The following is a 22,014-nucleotide window of genomic DNA, read 5'->3' on the forward strand; positions in this document are numbered from 1 at the left end:
TCCCAATAGTTCATTTTTGCTTTTAATTCCCTTGACTTTGGAGATGTTTCAAGTAAGAAATTGCTGCTGCTGAGGCCAGAGAGGTTTTTTTCCTGCTTTCTCCTCTAGGGTTTTGATGGTTTCCTGTCTCACATTCAGGTCCTTTGTCCATTTTGAGTTTATTTTTGTGAATGGTGTAAGAAAGTGGTCTAGTTTCATCCTTCTGTATGTTGCTGTCCAGTTCTCCCAGTACCATTTGTTAAAGAGACTGTCTTTTTTCCATTGGATATTCTTTCCTGCTTTGTCAAAGATTAGTTGGCCATACGTTTGTGGGTCTAATTCTGGGGTTTCTATTCTATTTCATTGGTCTATGTGTCTGTTTTTGAGCCAATACCATGCTGTCTTGATGATTACAGATTTGTAGTAGAGGCTGAATTCTGGGATTGTGATGCCTGCCGCTTTGGTCTTCTTCAAAATTACTTTGGCTACTCGGGGCCTTTTGTAGTTCCATACAAATTTTAGGATTGCTTGTTCTAGCTTCGAGAAGAATGCTGGTGCAATTTTGATTGGGATTGCATTGAATGTGTAGATAGCTTTGGGTAGTATTGACATTTTAACAATATTTATTCTTGCAATCCATGAGCACGGAATCTTTTTCCATTCCTTTATATCTTCTTCAATTTCCTTCATAAGCTTTCTAAAGTTTTCAGCATACAGATCTTTTACATCTTTGGTTAAGTTTATTCCTAGGTATTTTATGGTTCTTGGTGCAATTGTGAATGGGATCAGTTTCTTTATTTGTCTTTCTGTTGCTTCATTATTAGTGTATAAGAATGCAACTGATTTCTGTACATTGATTTTGTATCCTGCGACTTTGCTGAATTCATGTATCAGTTGTAGCAGACTTTTGGTTGCATCTATCAGGTTTTCCATGCATACTATCATGTCATCTGCAAAAAGTGAAAGCTTGACTTCATCATTGCCAATTTTGATGCCTTTGATTTCCTTTTGTTGTCTGATTGCTGATGCTAGCACTCCCAACACTGTGTTAAACGACAGCGGTGAGAGTGGACATCCCTGTCGTGTTCCTGATCTCAGGGGGAAAGCTCTCAGTTTTTCCCCATTGAGGATGATATTAGCTGTGGGCTTTTCATAAATGGTTTTATGATGTTTAAGTATATTCCTTGTATCCTGACTTTCTAGAGGGTTTTTATTAAGAAATGATGCAGAATTTTGTCAAATGCTTTGTCTGCATTGATTGACAGGATAATATGGTTCTTATCTTTTCTTTCATTAATGTGATGTATCACATTGATTGATTCAGGAATGTTGAACCAGCTCTGCAGCCCAGGAATGAATCCCACTTGATCATGGTGAATAATTCTTTTTATATGCTGTTGAATTCGATTTGCTAGTATCTTGATGAGAATTTTTGCATCCATATTCATCAGGGATATTGGCCTGTAGTTCTCTTTTTTTGCTGGGTCTCTGTCTGGTTTGGGAATCAAAGTAATGCTGGCTTCATAGAATGAGTCTGGAAGTTTTCCTTCCCTTTCTATTTTTTGGAACTGCTTGAGAAGGATAGGTATTATCTCTGCTTTAAACGTCTGGTAGAATTCCCCTGGGAAGCCATCTGGTCCTGGACTCTTATTTGTTGGGAGATTTTTGATAACTGATTCAGTGTCTTCACCGGTTATGGGTCTGTTCAAGTTTTCTATTTCTTCCTGTTTGAGTTTTGGAAGTGTGTGGGTGCTTAGGAATTTGTCCATTTCTTCCAGGTTGTCCAGTTTGTTGGCATATAATTTTTCATAGTATTCCCTGATAATTGCTTGTATTTCTGAGGGATTGGTTGTAATAATTCCATTTTCATTCGTGATTTTATCTATTTGGGTCATCTCCCTTTTCTTTTTGAGAAGCCTGGCTAGAAGTTTGTCAATTTTGTTTATTTTTTCAAAAAACCAACTCTTGGTTTCGTCGATCTGCTCTACAGTTTTTTTTAGATTCTATATTGTTTATTTCTGCTCTGATCTTTATTATTTCTCTACTTCTGCTGGGTTTGGGGTGTCTTTGCTGTTCTGCTTGTATTTCTTTTAGGTGTGCTGTTAGATTTTGTATTTGGGATTTTTCTTGTTTCTTGAGATAGGCCAGGATTGCAATGCATTTTCCTCTCAGGACTGCCTTCGCTGCATCCCAAAGCATTAGTATCGTTGTATTTTCATTTTCATTTGTTTCCATATATTTTTTAATTTCTTCTCTAATTGCCTGGTTGACCCATTCTTTCTTTAGTAGGGTGTTCTTTAACCTCCATGCTTTTGGAGGTTTTCCAGACTTTTTCCTGTGGTTGATTTCAAGCTTCATAGCATTGTGGTCTGAAAGTATGCATGGTATGCTTTCAATTCTTGTATACTTATGAAGGGCTGTTTTGTGACCCAGTATGTGATCTCTCTTGGAGAATGTTCCATGTGCACTCAAGAAGAAAGTATGTTGTGTTGCTTTGGGATGCAGAGTTCTAAATATATCTGTCAAGTCCATCTGATCCAATGTATCACTCAGGGCCCTTGTTTCCTTATTGATCCTGTGTCTAGATGATCTATCCATTTCTGTAAGTGGAGTATTAAAGTTCCCTGCAATTACCACATTATTATCAATAAGTTTGCTTATGTTTGTGATTAATTGTTTTATATATTTGGGGGTTCCCGTATTTGGTGCATAGACATTTATAATTGTTAGCTCTTCCTGATGGATAGACCCTGTAGTTATTATATAATGCCCTTCTTCATCTCTTGTTACAGCCTTTAATTTAATTCTAGTTTGTCTGATATAAGTATGGCTACTCCAGCTTTCTTTTGACTTCCAGTAGCATGAATGGACCTGACCTCCTCAGGTCTAAAATGAGTCTCTTGTAGACAGCAAATAGATGGGTCTTGTTTTTTTATCCATTCTGATACCCTATGTCTTTTGGTTGGAGCATTTAGTCCATTTACATTCAGTGTTATTATTGAAACATATAGGTTCAGAGTCATTGTGATGTTTGTAGGTTTTATGCTTGTAGTAATTTTTCTGGTCTTTTGTGGTTCTTGCATCATTTCACTCACAGATTCCCCCTTAGGATCTCTTGTAAGGATGGTTTAGTGGTGATGAATTCCTTCAGTTTTTGTTTGTTTGGGAAAACCTTTATCTCTCCTTTTGTTCTGAATGACAGACTTGCTGGATAAAGGATTCTCAGCTGCATATTTTTTTCTGTTCATCACATTGAAGATTTCCTGCCATTCCTTTCTGGCCTGCCAAATTTCAGTAGATAGGTCTGCTACTATTCTCATCTGTCTACCTTTGTAAGTTAGAGCCTATTTAGCATTAGCTGCTTTCAGAATTTTCTCTTTATCCTTGTATTTTGCCAGTTTCACCATGATATGTCATGCAGAAGATCGATTTAAGTTATGTCTGAAGGGAGTTCTCTGTGCCTCTTAGATTTCAATGCCTTTTTCCTTCCCCAGATCAGGGAAGTTCCCAGCTATGATTTGTTCAAGTACACCTTCAGCCCCTTTCTCTCTCTCTTCTGGAATTCCTATTATACGGGTATTGTTCCGTTTCATTGCATCACTTAGTTCTCTAATTTTCACCTCATAGTCATGGATTTTTTAATTTCCCTTTTTCTCAGCTTCTTCTTTTTCCATAGTTTTATCTTCTAATTCACCTATTCTCTCCTCTGCCTCTTCAATCCGAGCTGTGGTCGCCTCCATTTTATTTTGCACCTCATTTATAGCATTTTTTTTTTTTTTAGCTCTCATGACTGTTTCTTAGTCCCTTGATCTCTGTAGCAATAGATTCTCTGTTGTCCTTTATACTTTTTACAAACCCAGCGATTAATTTTATGATGATTATTCTAAATTCTTGTTCTGTTATATTGCTTAAATCATTTTTGGTCAATTCATTAGATGTTGCTATTTCCTGGAGTTTCTTTTGAGGAGAATTCTTCCATTTTGTCATTTTGGATAGTCCCTGGAGTGGCGCAGAACTGCAGGGCACTTCCCCTGTGCTGTCTGGAGTAACTTGAGTTGGTGGGTGGGGCCACAGTCAGACCTCATGTCTGTCCCCAGCCCACCGCTGGGGCCACAGTGAGACTGGTGTGTACTTTATGTTCCGCTCTCCCAGGGGCAGGACTCACTGTGGAGTGGTGTGGCCCCTGTCTGGGCTACTTGCACACTGCCAGGCTTGTGGTGCTGCTTTGATGGGATCTGGCATATTAGCTGGGGTGGATCCCCTAGGTGTACAGGGGTGGGAGGGGCAGGCTTAGCTCACTTTGCTATCAGTGTTCCCCTGCACAAGGGGCCCTGCAGCACTGGGAGGGAGGCAGGCAGACCCGTCGAAGGGATGGATCCACAGAGGCACAGCATTGGGTGTTTGCGTGGTGCAAGCAATTTCAGTGACAGGAAATGGTTCCCTTTGGAATTTCGGCTGGGGGATGGGAGGGAGAGATGGCGCTGGCCAGTGCCTTTGTTCCCTGCTGAGCTGAGCTCTGTCTTCCAGGGCTCAACACCTCTCCCTCCTGGTGTCCTCTCGCCCTCCTGCTCTCTGAGCCGAGCTGGTGACTTATAACATTCCAGATGTTAAGTCCCACTGGCTGTCAGAACTCACGCAGTCTGGCCCCTCCGCTTTTTCAAGCCAGACTAGGGGATTCCACCTTGCCAGGCAGGCTGCCCCTCCACCGTCCTGGCTCCCTCCCACCAGTTCGTGTAGCACACACCGCCTCTCTACCCTTCCTACCCTCTTCCGTGGACCTCTTGTCTATGCTTGGCTCTGGGGAGTCCGTTCTGCTAGTCTTCTGGCGGTTTTCTGGGTTATTTAGGCAGATGTGGGTGGAATTCAAGTGACCAGCAGGACGCAGTGAGCCCAGTGTCCTCCTATGCCACCATCTTCTCCTCTGTAAATCTAGGACTTGATTCTTGAGTGAGCTCTCTATCCAGACCTGTTAATCCCCCAGCAGCTTTACAAGGTACATAAGCCAGGCATTAGCAAACCTATGTTAGAGATGAAATCTGGGGCATGGAGAAAATCAGTGATTTGCCCAAGGTTTATTGTGGATTAGGAATGGTGATGAGGGAGGCTTCAATTTCCTGACTTCTAACCCAGTGCTGGCTCTCTTGGTGGCTCCCTGTTGCCAGTTTAGGTTGGGCTGCCTCTGTGTGCCTGTCTATTCACCCCTTCTCCTTTGATGCTTTATGACTATTTCCTCATGTCATTAGTAATCCTGCCAAATATCTGTCTAGGCAGGAGTACTTCATCCATGGGGCAGGTTCTCCTGAAAAGGGAGGGTTTCTTCTCATGGCAAAAGTTAAAGAAAGCCTCAATTAAAAAATAGGCAAAGGATTTGAATAGACATGTCTCCAAAGATGATATACAAAGGACCAATATGCACATGAAAAGATGTCAAACATCATTAGTCATCAGTCATCAGCAAATCAAAACCACTGTGAGATACCATTTCACAGCCACTGGCATGGCTAGAATAAAAAGATAGATCATAAGTAGTGTTGGTGAGAATGTTGAATGTTTGGTATCCGTAAACACTGCTGGTGTGAATGTAAAATGCTGCAGCTACTTTGGAACACATCTGGCAGTTCCTCAAAAGGTTGTACGTAGAGTTACTGTATGACTCAGCAATTCCACCCAAGAGAATTGAAACCTTATGTCCACACAAAAAGTTATACATCAATGTTCATAGGGGCATTATTCATAATATCCAAAATATGGAAATAATCCAAATATCCATTAACTGATGAGCAGATAAATTCTGTTGTAAATAAATACCTATATGATGGAACATTACTTGGCCATGAAAGGAATGAAATACTGGTATTTGCTACAACATGGATGAAGCTTGAAAACATAATGCTAAGTAAAAAGAAGCCAGAAACAAAAGGGCACATATTGTATGATTCCATTTATATGAAATGTCCAGAATAGGTAAATCCACAGAGATAGAAAGTAGATTGGGGGTTGTCAGGGACTGGCAATGGAGGAAAATGAGGAACATGGGTGTGGGTGATAAGGGGTATGGGTTTTCTTGGGGGGTGATCAAAATGTTCTAACATTGATTTGGTGATGGTAGCATAACTCTGAGAACATCCTAAAACCACTGACTTGTATGCTTTAAAAGAGTAAATTGTATGGTGTGTGAACTATATCTCAAAAAGTTGTCACAACAAAAATGTCAAAGAAGGTCTCTACAGTTCTGTTACTTCCCAGCTACATGGTCTTAGTCATTACAATCTCTCTGTGTTCAGTTTCCTCATCTGTAAAATGGTGATAATAAGAGAACCAACCTCACTTGGCTGCTTCTGTGAGGATAAATGAGTTAGTACATATAGAGTACATACATAGTATAAATATACACATGTGCCTGGCATATAATTGGTGTTACAGTATTATAATCAACTATTGTTAATACAGTTTAACAATGGGAGGGGTTCTAAATAACTTGGAAATTTTTTTTAAGTTTACTTATTCATTTTGAGAGAGAGCAAGAGTGAGGGTGTGCTAGTAGTAGAGGGGCAGACAGAGAGAGGTAGAGAGATAATCCCAAGCAGGTTCTGCACTGCTACAAGCTAGCAGATCATGACCTGAGCTGAAATCAGGAGTCAGACGCTTAATCTACTGACCCACCCAGGCGCCACTAAAGAACTTGGAAGTTTAAGAAGAGGGTGAAAGGCTTTGTTGACAATAACACCAGATGTCAAGAAACTGCATTCATTCCACACCACCTGTTTAACTTCACGTTGCTACAGCTGCTTAGAAGCATATCTATGAAAAATCTCAATTGCAAATATCACTTGAGTTATACCCAAGAGGGTATAAGGACTCTAAGAGGAGACCTTTCCAGATTTGCTGGCCCACCATGATTTTCCTCCTTCCCACCATGATGTATCCCACAACATACTTGACTGGGAAGGACTTACCCTGTTCCCACTGGGCCCCACACAAACCTGAGGATATGGTGGTAAGATCAGTTTTCTTGAGCATGAAGCCATTTGACTGGGTTTGTATATCACTTCCTGCCTCTTCCTTTCTAGACACCCTTAGTAATTGGTAAATTACTCTTTATTTAATATGACTATGCTTAATGTCTTCCAGTCCCAGCAGTGTCCAGAGATTTTAAAGGACACATTCTTCAAGGGATTTGTCATTACAGGGGCAATGGAAATAAAAGAGAAGGAATGCACAGGGGAGGCAAGTTTCCAGAGCATTTTATTATGGGTACAGCCACTTCCCATCCCTTGTCCTCTGAAGAGATATGGTCGCCCTTGGGAGCAAAAAGGGGCCTTGGGCATGGTGTCAGAGGATCTGATTTCAGATATGGAGCTGATCTCTTAAAGGTCATGTGGCCTTGGCACTGTCTGAAAAGTAGGAGGTGGGGTCAGATGAGCTCTGAGGTCCCATTTAGCCCTAATACTCATCATAATCAGTAACTGACTAGTGACTTTTCCAGGTGCTGTTCAAAGAACTATATGCATTAATTCATTTACTACTCACAGCTAAACTCTGAGGTATTATTATCCCCATATGAAGCATGAGGAAACTGAGGCACAGTAAGATCAGATCCTGGCCCAAGTCCTCATGCTCATGAGTGGAGGCTCCATAATTGAACCTGAGACTAAGTAAATTAATGAATGAATGAGACCCAGGTCGCCAGGCCAGCCTTTCAATCACCATGTCTTCACTTATGTCTTAGGGATCTTTCCTTTTCTTTAGTCATCATTGCCCCACCCCACCTCCTCTTTTTAAGCACTTCTGGTGACATCTTTTCACTACTCACCTCTTCTTTCTGTCTCCCACATTCATACCTTCCTGTTCCTCTTGTTGCTAATTTCCAACTCGTTTCCCTCACCCTCAACTTGACTTGCCGTTCCCTTTCTCGCCAGCGGATCTCAGGCTCCCAGCTCTCCCCCAGCCTCCAGTATTTTGGGCAGTCACTGAGTGGGGGTCAGGACCTTACCCTGGATGGACTGGTGGACCTGGCTGTGGGGGCCCAGGGGCAGGTGGTGTTGCTAAGGTGAGAAAGCCTTTCTCAGACACTTCCAGATGGTATCCTAAGTCCACGTAGGACTCCAGCCTCCCAATCCCCATCCCACGTTGTCTTCCTGGGATCAAGGGCCTGCCATCAGCTCAGTTTTCCACTCATAGGACCAGACCTGTGCTCAGGGTGTGGATGAATATCCAATTCACATCTGCAGAGATTGCCAGGTCTGTGTTTGAATGTCGGGAAGAGACAGCCTCTGTCAAGGCACTGGGTGATGCCAACGTCTGCCTTCGTATTTATGAAAGTCCCAAGAATCGGCTGGGTGAGTCCTCTCCTCTTTGACCCAAGATACCCTGACACTTGGAATCCCTCAGCTCAGGACTCCTGTCTCCTACCTTGAACCTTGTCCACCTGAGGCATTTCTGGCTCTCTCATCTCTCCTTATCCCCTCCTTTCCCCTGCAGGTGACCTCCAAAGCTCTGTGACCTTTGACCTGACCCTCGACCCTGGCCGCCAGAATCCCCGTGCCATCTTTGAGGAGACAAAAGCCCGGAATCTGACTCATATCCGAGTCCTTGGGCTGAGACAGTACTGTGAGACCGTGAGGTTGCTCCTCCTGGTAAGGGGACTTTGAAGTCCTGGGGATGGCAGAGATTCTGAGGCTGGCAGTGGGCTGGGCAGGGAAAGAACAGAGTGTGTTCTGATTCTCACTGTGGTTCAGCCCCAGCACAGCACCTGGCATACAGGAGGTGCATAACATTGTTAGCTGAATGAGTGAGTGAGCAAACGAATAAATGGATGGGTCACCTGTAATTGCTGAGGCTACATAGCTGGATTTTAGGATAGAACCACTGGTTTAGAGAGCTATGGGTTGATGTACTGGGATTCTTTTAGGAACTGCTTCTCTGAGACAGGCCTTGTCTGAGGCACTGGGGACACAGCATGATCATGGGAAACTCTAGGGGAAGGCCAAAAGCAATCAAGTTCCTAGATAATAGATGTCAGATAGTGATGAATGCTATGAAGAAAGATAAAGTCGGGGCACCTGGGTGGCTCAGTCGGTTGAGCATCTGACTTCAGCTCAGGTCATGATCTTGTGGTTCATAAGTTCGAGCCCTGTGTCAGGCTCTGTGCTGACAGCTCAGAGCCTAGATCCTGCTTTGGATGCTGTGTCTCCCTCTCTCTGCCCCTCTCCCACTTGCTCTCTCTCTCTCTCTTTCAAAAAAAAAAAGAGAATAAACATTTAAAAATTAAAAAAAAGGATAAAGTCAGGGAGGAGAGCAGAGAAGGTATTGGGGAGACCTCTTGAGCAGGTAGAGTTTGGGAAGATCCTGAATAGAATGAATGAGCTGTGTAGGAGGCTGGGGGTAAGGAATTCAAGGCAGAAAATAGGCAAAGCAGAGGTTCTGCATGGTGGAATTATAGTCATTGCACACAGATTTTACATTTTACAGATGAGGGAACAGGACACAGCTAGTGACTGTGAGGATGCATTCTTTAGCCACTGCTGTTTTCAATGTCCATTCTCTAGGCCTGTGTGGAGGACTCAGTGACCCCCATCACCTTGCGTCTCAACTTCTCTCTGGTGGGCAAACCTATCCCTTCCTTTGGAAACCTCCAGCCTGTCTTGGCTGTGGATGCTCAGCGATACTTCGTGGCCTCTGTGAGTCCTGGTACTGGAATCTTCCAGAAAGGAGTGGAGGGTGTGGACTCCAGAACTTGGGGAAAACCTCACTTTGCCTTCCCTTTCAGCTTCCCTTTGAGAAGAATTGTGGAACTGACCATGTCTGTCAGGATGACCTTGGCATCTCCTTTGACTTCTCAGGGTGAGCTACCACTCCTTAGACCTGCCCTGGTTCCCCAACCCCTCTTCTTGAACCTGGAGCTCCTGCTCTGGCTCTCCCTAACATTTCTACCCTGTGCTCAGAAACAGACAACCTGTACCCCATTTCTTCCCTACTTCCTCACTCTGTGTTTTATCCCCAGACCATTTCTAGCCCCAGTCCCAGAATTATCTCCTGCCCTCTACCCCAACAACTAGCTTGAAGACTCTGGTGGTGGGGAGTACCCTGGAGCTGAATATGAAAGTGACAGTGTGGAATGATGGTGAAGACTCCTATGGAACCACAATCACCTTCTTCTACCCTCCAGGGCTGTCTTATCGTCGTGTGGCAGGGAGCCAGGTATCTGGGGAAGAAAGCAGCTGATGGCTGGGGGTCAGCAGAGACTCCTGTGCTTGGTTTAGAGCTCAGGCAGGTGCCACCATTGCTTAGCAGCCTCTTGTAAGCCAAGAGGACTGGGGTGATCATAGTTGGATGAATATGGTTATATTGCTGGAGCTTGCCTTGGCTCATGCTGTGTTCAACTCTGGGTATTGTATTTTAGAGATACTATCAGAAATTAATTCCCACAAGGCTGCAAATGTGGAGAGAAAGGGGACCCTGCCTTAAATTTCTTTGTTTTCCACACCATATAAGTATTCCTCTTTAAATAAAACATCTTGGCCCTCAAATAGTTTAAAACACTGTTCTGTAGAAGAAAGAGTTGAATTTATTGGTTTCTATAGATCAGGGCTTTGGATACTTTGGTAATCAAACCTCAGTCTGTATGCCTAGTGCACAGCAAAGCCAGTCACTGAGACATTGAATACGCAGCATGGGAAGGGTTTATTCGAGAGGCAGCCCAACCAGGAGATGGGAAATCCAGCCTCAAATCCACCTTCTCTAAGGGGGAGAGTCAGAGATTTTTAAGGCAACAAACAAAAAAAGAGTCTGGCTATAGGGGAGAGGAGCTACATGACTTCAAAATCAGATAAAGGAAATTAATAAGTAGGGGAAGGTTGAAGTCATTTTGTCATCTGTGCCTGCGAGAAGCTTCTACATATGTTTTCATGCAATCCACAACCAGAGATTGGTGTCCATAATATGATCTGAGAGTAGGGTTTTAGGCCCTTCTATGTCAAAAGTTCATACATTGGACATATGTGCATTCTCAGAGACAGTCAGTGGTCATGACTGGTTCTGGTCAGTTTCTTTTTCTTTTTAAACCTTTTATTTATTAATTAAAAAAATTTAAATGTTTATTTATTTATTTTTATTATTTATTTTTTATTAAATATAATTTATTGTCAAATTGGTTTCCATACAACACCCAGTGCTCATCCCAACAGGTGCCCTCCTTAATGCCCATCACCCACTTTCCCCTCTCCCCCAACCCCCATCAACCCTCAGTTTGTTCTCAGTATTTAAGAGGCTCTTATGGTTTGCCTCCCTCCCTCTCTGTAACTTTTTTTTCCCTTCCCCTCCCCCATGGCCTTCTGTTAAGTTTCTCAGGATCCACATATGAGTGAAAACATATGGTATCTGTCTTTCTCTGACTGACTTATTTCACTTAGCATAATACCCTTCAGTTCCATCCACGTTGCTGCAAATGGCCAGATTTCATTCCTTCTCAATGCCAAGCAGCATTCCATTGTACATATAAACCACATCTTCTTTATCCATCCGTCACTTGATGGGCATTTAGGATCTTTCCATAATTTGGCTATTGTTTCCATAATTTGGCTATATAGCACCCATAAGAGCTGCTATACGGGTACATGTGCCCCTATGCATCAGCGCTCCTGTTTCCTTTGGATAAATTCCTAGTAGTTCTGTTCCTGGGTTGTAGGGCAGTTCTATTTTTAATTTTTTGAGGAACCTCCACACTGTTTTCCAGAGTGGCTGCACCAGTTTGCATTCCCACCAACAGTACAAGAGGGTTCCCGTTTCTCCACATCCTCGCCAGCATCTGTTGTTTCCTGAGTTGTTAATTTTAGCCACTCTGACCAGTGTGAGGTGGTATCTCAGTGTGGTTTTGATTTGTATTTCCCTGATGATGAGTGTGTTGAGCATCTTTTCATGTGTCTTTTTGCCATCTGGATGTCTTCTATGGAAAAGTCTCTATTCATGTCTTCTGCCCATTTCTTGATTGGATTATTTATTTTTTGGGTGTTGAATTTGGTAAGTTCTTTACAGATTTTGGATGCTAAGTCCTTATCTGGTATGTCATTTGCAAATATCTTTTCCCATTCTGTCAGTTGCCTTTTAGTTTGGTTGATTGTTTCCTTTGCAGTGCAGAGCTATTTATCTTGATGAGGTCCCAATACTTCACTTTTGCTTTTAATTCTCTTGCCTTTGGAGATGTGTCAAGCAAGAAATTACTGCGGCTGAGGTCAAAGAGGTTGTTGCCTGTTTTCTCCTCTAGAGTTTTGATAGTTTCCTGTCTCACATTTAGGTCTTTCATTCATTTTGAGTTTATTTTTGTGTATGGTGTAAGAAAGTGGTCCAGTTTCATTCTTCTGCATGTTGCTTGCTGTCCAGTTCTTCCAGCACCATTTGTTAAAGATACTATCTTTTTTCCATTGGATACTCTTTCCCGCTTTGTCAAAAATTAGTTGGCCATACATTTATGGGTCCAATTCTGGGGTCTCTATTTATTCCATTGGTCTATGTGTCTGTTTTTTGTGCCAGTACCATACTGTCTTGATGATTACAGCTTTGTAGTAGAGCCTAAGTCTGGGATTGTGATGCCCCCCGCTTTGGTTTTCTTTTTCAACATTACTTTGGCTATTTAGGGTCTTTTCTGATTCCATACAAATTTTGGGATTGTTTGTTCTAGCTTTGAGAAGAATGCTGGTGCAATTTTGATTGGGACTGCAGTGAATGTGTAGATAGCTTTGGTTGTATTGACAGTTTAACAATATTTATTCTTCCAATCCATGAGCACGGAATGTTTTTCCATTTCTTTGTGTCTTCTTCAATTTCCTTCATAAGTTTTCTATAGTTTTCAGCATACAGATCTTTTACATCTTTGGTTACGTTTATTCCTAGGTATTTTATGGTTCTTGGTGCAATTGTAAGTGGGATCGAAGTCTTGATTTCTCTTTCTGTTGCTTCATTATTGGTGTATAGAAATGCAACAGACTTCTGTACATTGATTTTGTACCCTGTGACTTTGCTGAATTAATGTATCAGTTCTAGCAGCTTTTTGGTGGAGTCTTTCCGGTTTTCCATGTGGAATATCAAGTCATCTGCGAAAAGTGAAAGCTCAACTTCTTTGCCAATTTTGATGCTTTCTATTTCATTTTGTCATCTGATAGGTGATGCTAGGACTTCCAACACTATGTTAAACAACAGTGGTGAGAGTAGACATCCTTGTCCTGTTCTTGATCTCAGGGGGAAAGGTCTCAGTTTTTCCCCATTGAGGATGATATTAGCTGTGGGCTTTTCATATATGGCTTTTATGATGTTCCGGTATGTTCTTTCTATCCCGACTTTCTTGAGAGTTTTTTTATTAAGAAAGGATGCTGTAATTTGTCAAATGCTTTTTCTGCATCTGTTGACAGGATCATATGGTTCTTAGCCTTTCTTTAATTAATGTGATGTATCACATTGATTGCTTTGCAAATATTGAACCAGCCCTGCATCCCAGGAATGAATCCCACTTGATCATGGTGAATAATTGTTTTTATATGCTGTTGAATTCGATTTGCTAGTATCTTGTTGAGAATTTTTGCATCCATATTCATCAGGGATATTGGCCTGTAGTTCTCCTTTTTTGTGGGGTCTCTGGTTTGGGAATCAGTGTAATGCTGGCTTCATGGAATGAGTCCAGAACTTTTCCTTCCATTTCTATTTTTGGAACAGCTTGAGAAGGATAGGTATTAAGTCTGATTTAAATGTCTGGTAGAATTCCACTGGGAAGCCATCTGGCCCAGGACTCTTGTTTGTTGGGGCATTTTTGATGACTGATTCAATTTCTTCGCTGGTTATGGGTCTGTTCAAGCTTTCTATTTCCTCCTGATTGAGTTTTGGAAGCGTGTGGTTGTTTAGGAATTTGTCCATTTCTTCCAGGTTGTCCAATTTGTTGGCATATAATTTTTCATAGTATTCTCTGATAACTGCTTGTATTTCTGAGGGATTGGTTGTGATAAATCCATTTTCATTCGTGATTTTATCTATTTGGGTCCTCTCTCTTTTCTTTTTAAGAAGTCTGGCTAGGAGTTTATCAATTTTACTTATTTTTTCAAAAAATCAGCTCTTAGTTTCATTGATCTGTTCTACTGGTTTTTTTTTTTTTTTTAATTCTATATTGTTTATTTCTGCTCTGATCTTTATTATTTCTCTTTTTCTCCTGGCCTTGGGGTTTCTTTGTTGTTCTGCTTCTAGTTCCTTTAAGTTTGCTGTTAGATTTTGTATTTGGGATTTTTCTTGTTTTTTGAGATAGGCCTGGATTGCAATGTGTTTTCCCCTTAAGACAACCTTTACTGCATCCCAAATGGTTTTGACTGTCGTGTTTTCATTTTCATTTGTTTCCATAAATTTTTAAATTTCTTCTTTAATTGCCTGGTTGACCCATTCATTCTTTACTAGGATGTTCTTTAACCTCCACGCATTTGGAGGTTTTCCAAACTTTTTCCTGTGGTTGATTTCAAGTTTCATGGCATTGTGATCTGAAAATGTTCATGGTATGATCTAAATTCTTTTATATTTATTGATGGATGTTTTGTGACCCAGTATATGATCTATCTTGGAGAACATTCCATGTGCACTCGAGAAGAATGTGTATTCTGCTGCTTTTGGATGAAAAGTTCTGAAAATATCTGTCAAGTCCATCTGGTCCAGTATATCATTCAGGGCCATTGTTTCTTTATTGATCTTCTGCCTATATGATCTGTCCATTGTTGTAAGTGGAATATTAAAGTCACCTGCAATTACCATATTCTTATAACAAGATTGCTTATGTTTGTGATTGTTTTATATATTTGGGAGCTCTCAAATTGGGCGCATAAACATTTATAATTGTTAGCTCTTCTTGATGGATAGACCCTGTAATTATGACATAATGCCCTTCTTCATTTCTTGTTACAGCCTTTAGTTTAAAATCTAGTTTGTCTGATACAAGTATGGCTACTCCAGTTTTCTTTTGACTTACAGTAGCATGATAGATGGTTCTCCATCCCCTCACTTTCAATCTGAAGGTGTCCTCAGGTCTAAAGGTAGACAGAAAATTGATGGGTCTTTTTTTTTTTTTAATCCATTCTGATACCCTATGTCTTTTGATTGGAGCATTTAGTCCATTTACATTCAGTGTTATTATTGAAAGATGTGGATTTAATGTTAATTTGTTATCTGTAGGTTTCATCTTTTTGGTGATGTCTCTGGTCCTTTGTAGTCTTTGCAACATTCCTCACAGAGTCCCCTTTAAGATCTCTTGCTTTTAGAATTCTCTCTTTATCTTTTCATTTTGACAGTTTCACTATGATATGTTATGCAGAAGATCGATTCCTGTTGCATCTGAAGGGAGCTTTCTGTGCCTCCTGGATTTCAATGTTTGTTTCTTTCCCCAGATTGGGGAAGTTCTCAGCTATGATTTGTTCAAATTGCTCCTATCTCTCTCCCTTCTTATCCTGAAACTCCTATGATATGGATATTATTCCATTTCATTGAATCACTTAGTTCTCTAACTCTCCCCTTATGGTCGAGAATTTTTTTTTATCTCTCTTTTTCTCAGCTTCATCTTTTTCCATAATTGTATCCTCTATTTCACCTAATCTCCCCTCTGCCTCTTCAGTGTTCAGTGTCAGCACCTTTAGTTTATTTTGCACCTCATTTACAGCATTTTTAAATTCATCATGACTATTTTTTAGTTCCTTGATCTCTGCAGCAATAGATTCTCTGCTGTCTTCTATGTTTTTTTTTTTCAAGCCCAGTGATTAATCTTATGACTATTATTCTAAATTCTTGTTCAGTTATATTGTTTATATCTGTTGTGATCAATTCTTTAGCTGTCATTTCTTCCTGGAATTTATTTTGAGGAGAATCCTTCTGTTTCATCATTTTGGCTAGTTTTCTGTCCCTTCTGTGTTTTAGAAACTTTTGTGTCCTGCACCTGCGAGCACTACTATACACTGTCCAGGACCTGGACCTTCAGGAGGTGTTTTTTGGAGTGTGTTATGTACTCTCTGTTGTTGTGACTCTAGCTTCTTTATTTCCCTCCTCGTAGTGATGTTTTGGGCTCTGTACCAGGTGTGCTTTGATTTGTTCATTAAAGTAACCCTGGAAAAAAAATTTTTAAAAAAGGGGGTGGTGGGAGTGGTGGAACAGGCCTTATCCCATACAAAGAGAAAAATGACCGTGGAAGGGAAAAAGAAAAGAAAAGAAAATTGACCAGGCAGAGAACTATATGGCTTAATTCAGAGAGAGAGTGAGAGAGAGAGAGAGAGAAAGAGAGAGGGGGAAATAAAGAGGGAGATATAGAACAGGTATAAAGAAAATAGATTAAATATGTCTGCTTAAACAAACCAACAACCTGAATACCCAGACTAGGGAAGGGAAGAAATAAGGAGAAAAGGAAGAAAAAATATATAAACTAAGAATTGTCCAAGAATTAAATTTGGAAAGGCAAAACCTCTGGGTGCCTTGGAACCGGTGGCAGCACTCATCTGGAAGAGGGGGTGCCTGGTTGGTCAATGTCAATCTCTGGTAGATATGTAGTTATCTGGTGTTGAAGGGTATGGTTTGGTGTAGGTGAGTCCCGCCTCCACTGTGGGCCTGCTGTCCCTTCTCTGAAGCCCCACCTTGTTGGTGATGGGGAGAAAAATGGTGACACCCCAGTCTCTCCTCCCCAGACCAGGTGTTCCAAACCACTCTGCTCAGGTAGTCCTCGCAGCACTGTGTGGGCATAAGCAGGCCTATTTTTTTTTCTTTGCTCCACTGACTCGACTCCTATGCCTCCCTAGTGCTCAGCTGGGATTCAAACCCTGATGTCTTAAAGGGTCCCACTCTGTGCACCTCAGTTCCGGGAGAAGTGCTGCTCCACCCCACCGATAAATGGTTTCTGGCTGGTGGGCACAGGCAGGGTGCTTTTTCCTTTGAATGGCTGTATACATTCTTCCCACAGCACATGAGGGAGGGGATTGCTTTCTCCCACTGTGGACTGTGTCGCTGAACTAGTTACTGAGCCCTGGGTGGGCTCCCCTCCTTTCCAGGTGCGAGAACAGGGCAGCTGACTCCAGTCCAGAGAAAGCCTCGAAGTTAGAAATTGGATATTTCTTTTTTTTTTTTTTTTTGATCTCAGGTCTGTGGTTTCTCTCTTGTCCAAATATAGTCTTACACTTCCACAGCCTCTCTTTCTCTCCCCTTTGTCTCTCCACAGAAGGGGATCCCTCCCCTTCATGCCTATGCCACCCATTTTATCTCTCCCAGTTCACAATCATACACCTATGGCCCACCAGTTTGTCCTTGTGGGCCCCTGGAGATGTCTCTGTCACTCTGTGGCCCGGACTCTTGGAATTCAAAGTCCTTTGGCCTCAACACTGCTGTGTTTGAGGGACTAGGAAGCTTTGGGTCCCCCTACCTCTCTGCCATGTGTATTCCCTGGTTCTGGTCAGTTTCTTAGTGAAGGCTTGAGTCTCTGCAGGACAACTAAATCAACCTTCTGTTATCATGGCATCAGGCAAGACTGTTATCTACAGAGACATGGTGGCAGGTTGCATTCTGAGAACAAGCAGATTTGGGTAAAAAGTTGCAGTTGCACTTATTAGTCCTGTTAACTCTTTGGTTACTGGTTTCCATGCCCACTGTCTTTTTTTTTTTTTTTTTTTTCAACGTTTTTTATTTATTTTTGAGACAGAGACAGAGCATGAACGGGGGAGGGGCAGAGAGAGAGGGAGACACAGAATCTGAAACAGGCTCCAGGCTCCGAGCCATCAGCCCAGAGCCTGACGTGGGGCTCGAACTCACGGACCGTGAGATCGTGACCTGGCTGAAGTCGGACGCTTAACCCACTGCGCCACCCAGGCGCCCCAATGCCCACTGTCTTTTGATTATTCCTCATTCTTGAGGGAACTGGGATGATGACTACTCTAGCTACTTCCTGCTGAAATAGTGTGTAGATCAGGGTTAGAGGAATGGAAACTTTTCGCACTTATTTGGAAATATCCTTTGTTCCATGTTGTAAGCTAGCATTTTGCATTACCAAAATTTTTGTACTTTGGTTAATAATTTTTGTACATTTTATACCACATTTTATGATTAAGTAGCAAAGGAGAAGTAGGAATATGAATAATCCTAGGGAAATTGATCTAATTTCTTGGAGGATCCAAGAAAATAACCTGGAAAACGAGTCCAAATCTGAGTCTGGGACATTAGGGGAGACTTGTTGTAACCAAGTAGCTTGTTGTCTTATTTTGTAAATACAAGCTTCAATTTCTGAGGAAGTGCTAATATATATGCTGCATGATGAATTAGCTTTTACACAAACACCTCCTTGCTCTGCTAAAATATAATCTAAATTATGTTATATAAAACTATTATATATTATATAAAATTATATATTTTACAAATTATATTAATATTAAATTATATTATATAAAACTATTGCTGCCCAAGGCCTTTTGTTGGGCCGCTATGGCTTGGGAAGTTTTATTTTATTTAATAATTCCTAAAGTTACTGAAGAATTTCTTATCGTATGTTCATGTGATGTCATTTCAACACCTTGGCAATAATGGTCTCCCAAACATGTACCAAATTCCATCTTCCTGACTTCTGGGAAAATAATCAGAATATTTTGTGATTTCTCTCTTTAACCTGTAGAACAGTTGAGAGGACTTGTCAAACGTCTGCTTTTATTAGAATTATATATGAAAAAAGGGGTGACCAAATGTCCTAGGAGACAAGTACCTCCCATGTGCTAGCCACATAAACATTCATATTGCCAAGGGAAGTGTTGATATCCACAAACAAAAATGTAACCTGGGGTTCACATAGCACTTCTCTTAGTTTATTGGGGTCAATACTTTCATTTTGCAGAATCATTGTATTATTTGAAACCAAGAACAAGTATAGTTAAGTTTGGTGTAATTGGTAAGAGAGTAACACAGAAGGGTGTGGGGGTCCTATGTTGTCAAGTTCTTTTAGTTTTCAGTATTGTACAGAGAGGAGCAGGACAAGATGAGTAACTTTTTTTTTTTCAATTTTTAAAAGTTTATTTGTTTTTGTTTTAAGTACACATTTTATTTTATTATTGTTTTTTAAATATAATTTATCATCAAATTGGCTAACATACAGTGTGTACAGTGTGCTCTTGGTTTTGGGGGTAAATTCCAGTGGTTCATCATTTACACACAACACTCAGTGCTCAAGATGAGTAACTTTTAAAACAGCATGTTTCTCAAAAATCTCTAAAAGGTGATGAAAGGAAAAAGGGTCAATTAATTTAACAAGAGGTGAAATTATTAACTGTTATGATTATATTGTAAACAAAAGGAGAAATACAAGCTTCTGGGGTGTATTCCAACCATTGAATGTGAGAGGCCCATATTTTGGGATAGTTGGGAGAAAAATAAAGGATAAGGAAAATGAGGGAGGCCAAGTTGATTAACCTGACTCTAAGCTAATGGAGTGCATTGATTTAGATGTATTGAAAAATTAGGGATCAGAGAAAAGTTGGTTACAGGCATTACTATTGGGTCATTGTGGTTGTACACTGAGTGTGGTTTAGGGTGACATATCCAATAGGTATATGACATTTGAGAAATCCTAATCATGGAGTTATCTTTCCAAACTCGAGAGATTGTAATAGGAAATTACTTAGGAAATGTAAATAGGAAATATAAATAGGAAATGTAACAGGAAAATGCAAATAGAAAATGGAATAACATTCATAGTGTATAAACTATTAATAGGTCATTTGTTACTTATCTATTGGTTTCTTTAGACCAGTTCTCTCAAGTAGCAGTTTCAGGTCCATCTCAGGCTTTCTGGTCCAAGCAGAGTTTTTCCCTATGTTCTTGTTGACAGGACATAGGGAACCAATGGATTCTTGTGGAACCAGCTTGAGTGTGGTAAATCTATGGCTTAATTCCCTTCAGTTTCACTGAAGAATGGTGGTCAACAGCACCTCATAAGGTCCTGTCAACTGAGGTTGGAATTGATCCTCCAGGTGCTTCTTATTCAAGGTGTTTAATAACACCAAGTCTCCAAGATTCAAGCGGTGTAAGAATACATCTGTGAAATGCATCAACCTGATAGAAGCAAATGTATGTATAGCACTTAGAATATTTCCCAAAGAATCAATGTACCCGATAGTATCCAAATCCCTAACACGAGCCCCACCTGGAACTCCTAAGTCATGAAAAGAATACAGAAAGTGTCTTTCATAAAACATTTCATAGGGGATTAAACCAAGCCTACTTCTAGAAGCCACTCTTACTGAAGCAGGGCAACTGACAAGACCTTTTTTCCCAGTTAAGTTGGTTTCTTGGCAGATTTTTACCAAAGTTTTTTAAGCATATGGTTCATTTTTTTTCCTGTTTTCCCAGAATATTGGTGTCTCTAGGAAGTATGTAGTCTCCATCAAGTGCCCAAGGCATTAGATACTGCTTGTGTGACCTTAGCCACAAATGCTGCTTAATTGTCTCTCTGAATTGTTAGTGGCAATCCAAATCTAGGATTGGTTTTAAAGTGTTTTGAAAACTTCTGAAAACTTCTCTGAATGGCATGAAAAAAACTCAACCCAACTTGTAGAGGTGTCTGTAAATTCTAGCAAATATTGAAAGTTACCTGTTGTTTTCGGCATCATGGTAAAATCTTCCTACCAATTTTCTCCAGGTTTGGTGTCTCTAAGTTCTATATCTTTTAGGACTGGTGGGGGTTCGGTCCTAGGATTTTTTTTTTTAGCACAAATGTCACATTTTTCAACTATTTTTGAACAGTTTTCTAAATATTGGGATCCATAATATATGATTGGATCCATTAAAGAGCAGCATTATGTCCATAACAGGTGCTTTGTGAATATCACTAATTATCTCTTCCATAAGATGTTCTAGGTTAAGGTTTATTCCTTATTTGTTATATTTCCAGCCAGTTTCAATGCCAGAAATATGTCCAAATATCCATTTCTTAGCTCTTCTTAGGTCTTCAGAGGAAGGTTAGAGTTGGTATTTAGTTAAGTCTATGTCTGGTACTAAAGCTGTTATAGAGGGTTTTTGAAGTCTTTGTATGATCATGCCTGATTGTTACCTTTGGCAAGAAAACAGTCCAATTTCTGGTGTCCTCAGCAGGGGACAATAGCTACCTCCTTGAGTTCCAAAACAGCTTCTAGTACTTGTAAAGTCTCTTTGTCATGTTCAATTTCCCTATTTACTGAATTTAACAAACCTCTTTCCTTCAAAATGGCTCTGCATGTGCATGGACTGGTAAAAAGGTGTATTTAGAATAAGTAAAAATAGTCACTGTCTTGTCATACCTAAATGGAGGACTCGTATGAGAGCTATGGCTTCAGCTTTCTGAGTGGAGGTACCTGGTGAGAGAGCTTCTACTGATGGGTCATCACTGCATATCCAGCTCTTTATTGTCCGTGATCCATGATATACTGCTCCAGTCCACAAACATCTCAAAGTCTGGATTTTCCAGTGTCAGATCCATAAAATCAGGATGGCTGGAATAAACTTGTTAATTATCTGTATACAGTCATGTATGTGTCCCTCAGTGTTGTTGGAGAGCAATGTGGCTGGGTTCAAGGTGGAGACCGCTTTCTAAGTAACATTGGGGTTGTACAATAGGACAACCTGATATTTGCCTAATCTTCTAGAGGTGAGCCAGTAGCCACCCTTTTGTTCCAGTAGGAAGAGTACATAAATGTGGAGTATGCAGTGTGGTAGGATACCCCAAAGCAAATTTTTCTACTTGTAATAGATTACAAGTGGCTGTTATTGCTCTCACACACATTGGCCATCCCTTGGTTGTTAGATCTAATTATTTAGAAAAAATAGCAACAGATCTTTCTATGTTGCCCAAATTCTGAGTTAGCACTCCCAAGACTGATCCCCTGACTCTCATGGACAGACAAATCAAAAGGCTTCCTGATATATGGAAGGCTCAAAGCAGGAGCTGTGAGTAGCTTTTCTTTAACAACTTGGAATGCCTAATGACATTCTCCAGTCCAATCAAGAAGTTCATTATTTCTTCCTTTA

General features: G+C 40.8%; 1 protein-coding gene across 1 annotated transcript in view; it reads left to right on the plus strand.

Moving 5' to 3' along the window:
* The first annotated feature begins 3,616 nt into the window (after positions 1-3,616).
* LOC125917205 (integrin alpha-X-like) overlaps positions 3,617-22,014 on the plus strand; it is a 34,150-nt gene continuing 15,752 nt past the window's right edge. The window contains exons 1-6 of the mRNA XM_049623456.1: positions 3,617-8,029; positions 8,161-8,318; positions 8,461-8,615; positions 9,528-9,659; positions 9,749-9,822; positions 10,038-10,179. Of these exons, the coding sequence (XP_049479413.1) occupies positions 7,647-8,029; positions 8,161-8,318; positions 8,461-8,615; positions 9,528-9,659; positions 9,749-9,822; positions 10,038-10,179 (1,044 nt within the window). The 5' untranslated portion in view covers positions 3,617-7,646. The remainder of the gene's footprint in view (positions 8,030-8,160; positions 8,319-8,460; positions 8,616-9,527; positions 9,660-9,748; positions 9,823-10,037; positions 10,180-22,014) is intronic.

Source organism: Panthera uncia, unplaced genomic scaffold, assembly GCF_023721935.1.
Source record: "Panthera uncia isolate 11264 unplaced genomic scaffold, Puncia_PCG_1.0 HiC_scaffold_1581, whole genome shotgun sequence".
Classification (NCBI taxonomy): Eukaryota; Metazoa; Chordata; class Mammalia; order Carnivora; family Felidae; genus Panthera; species Panthera uncia.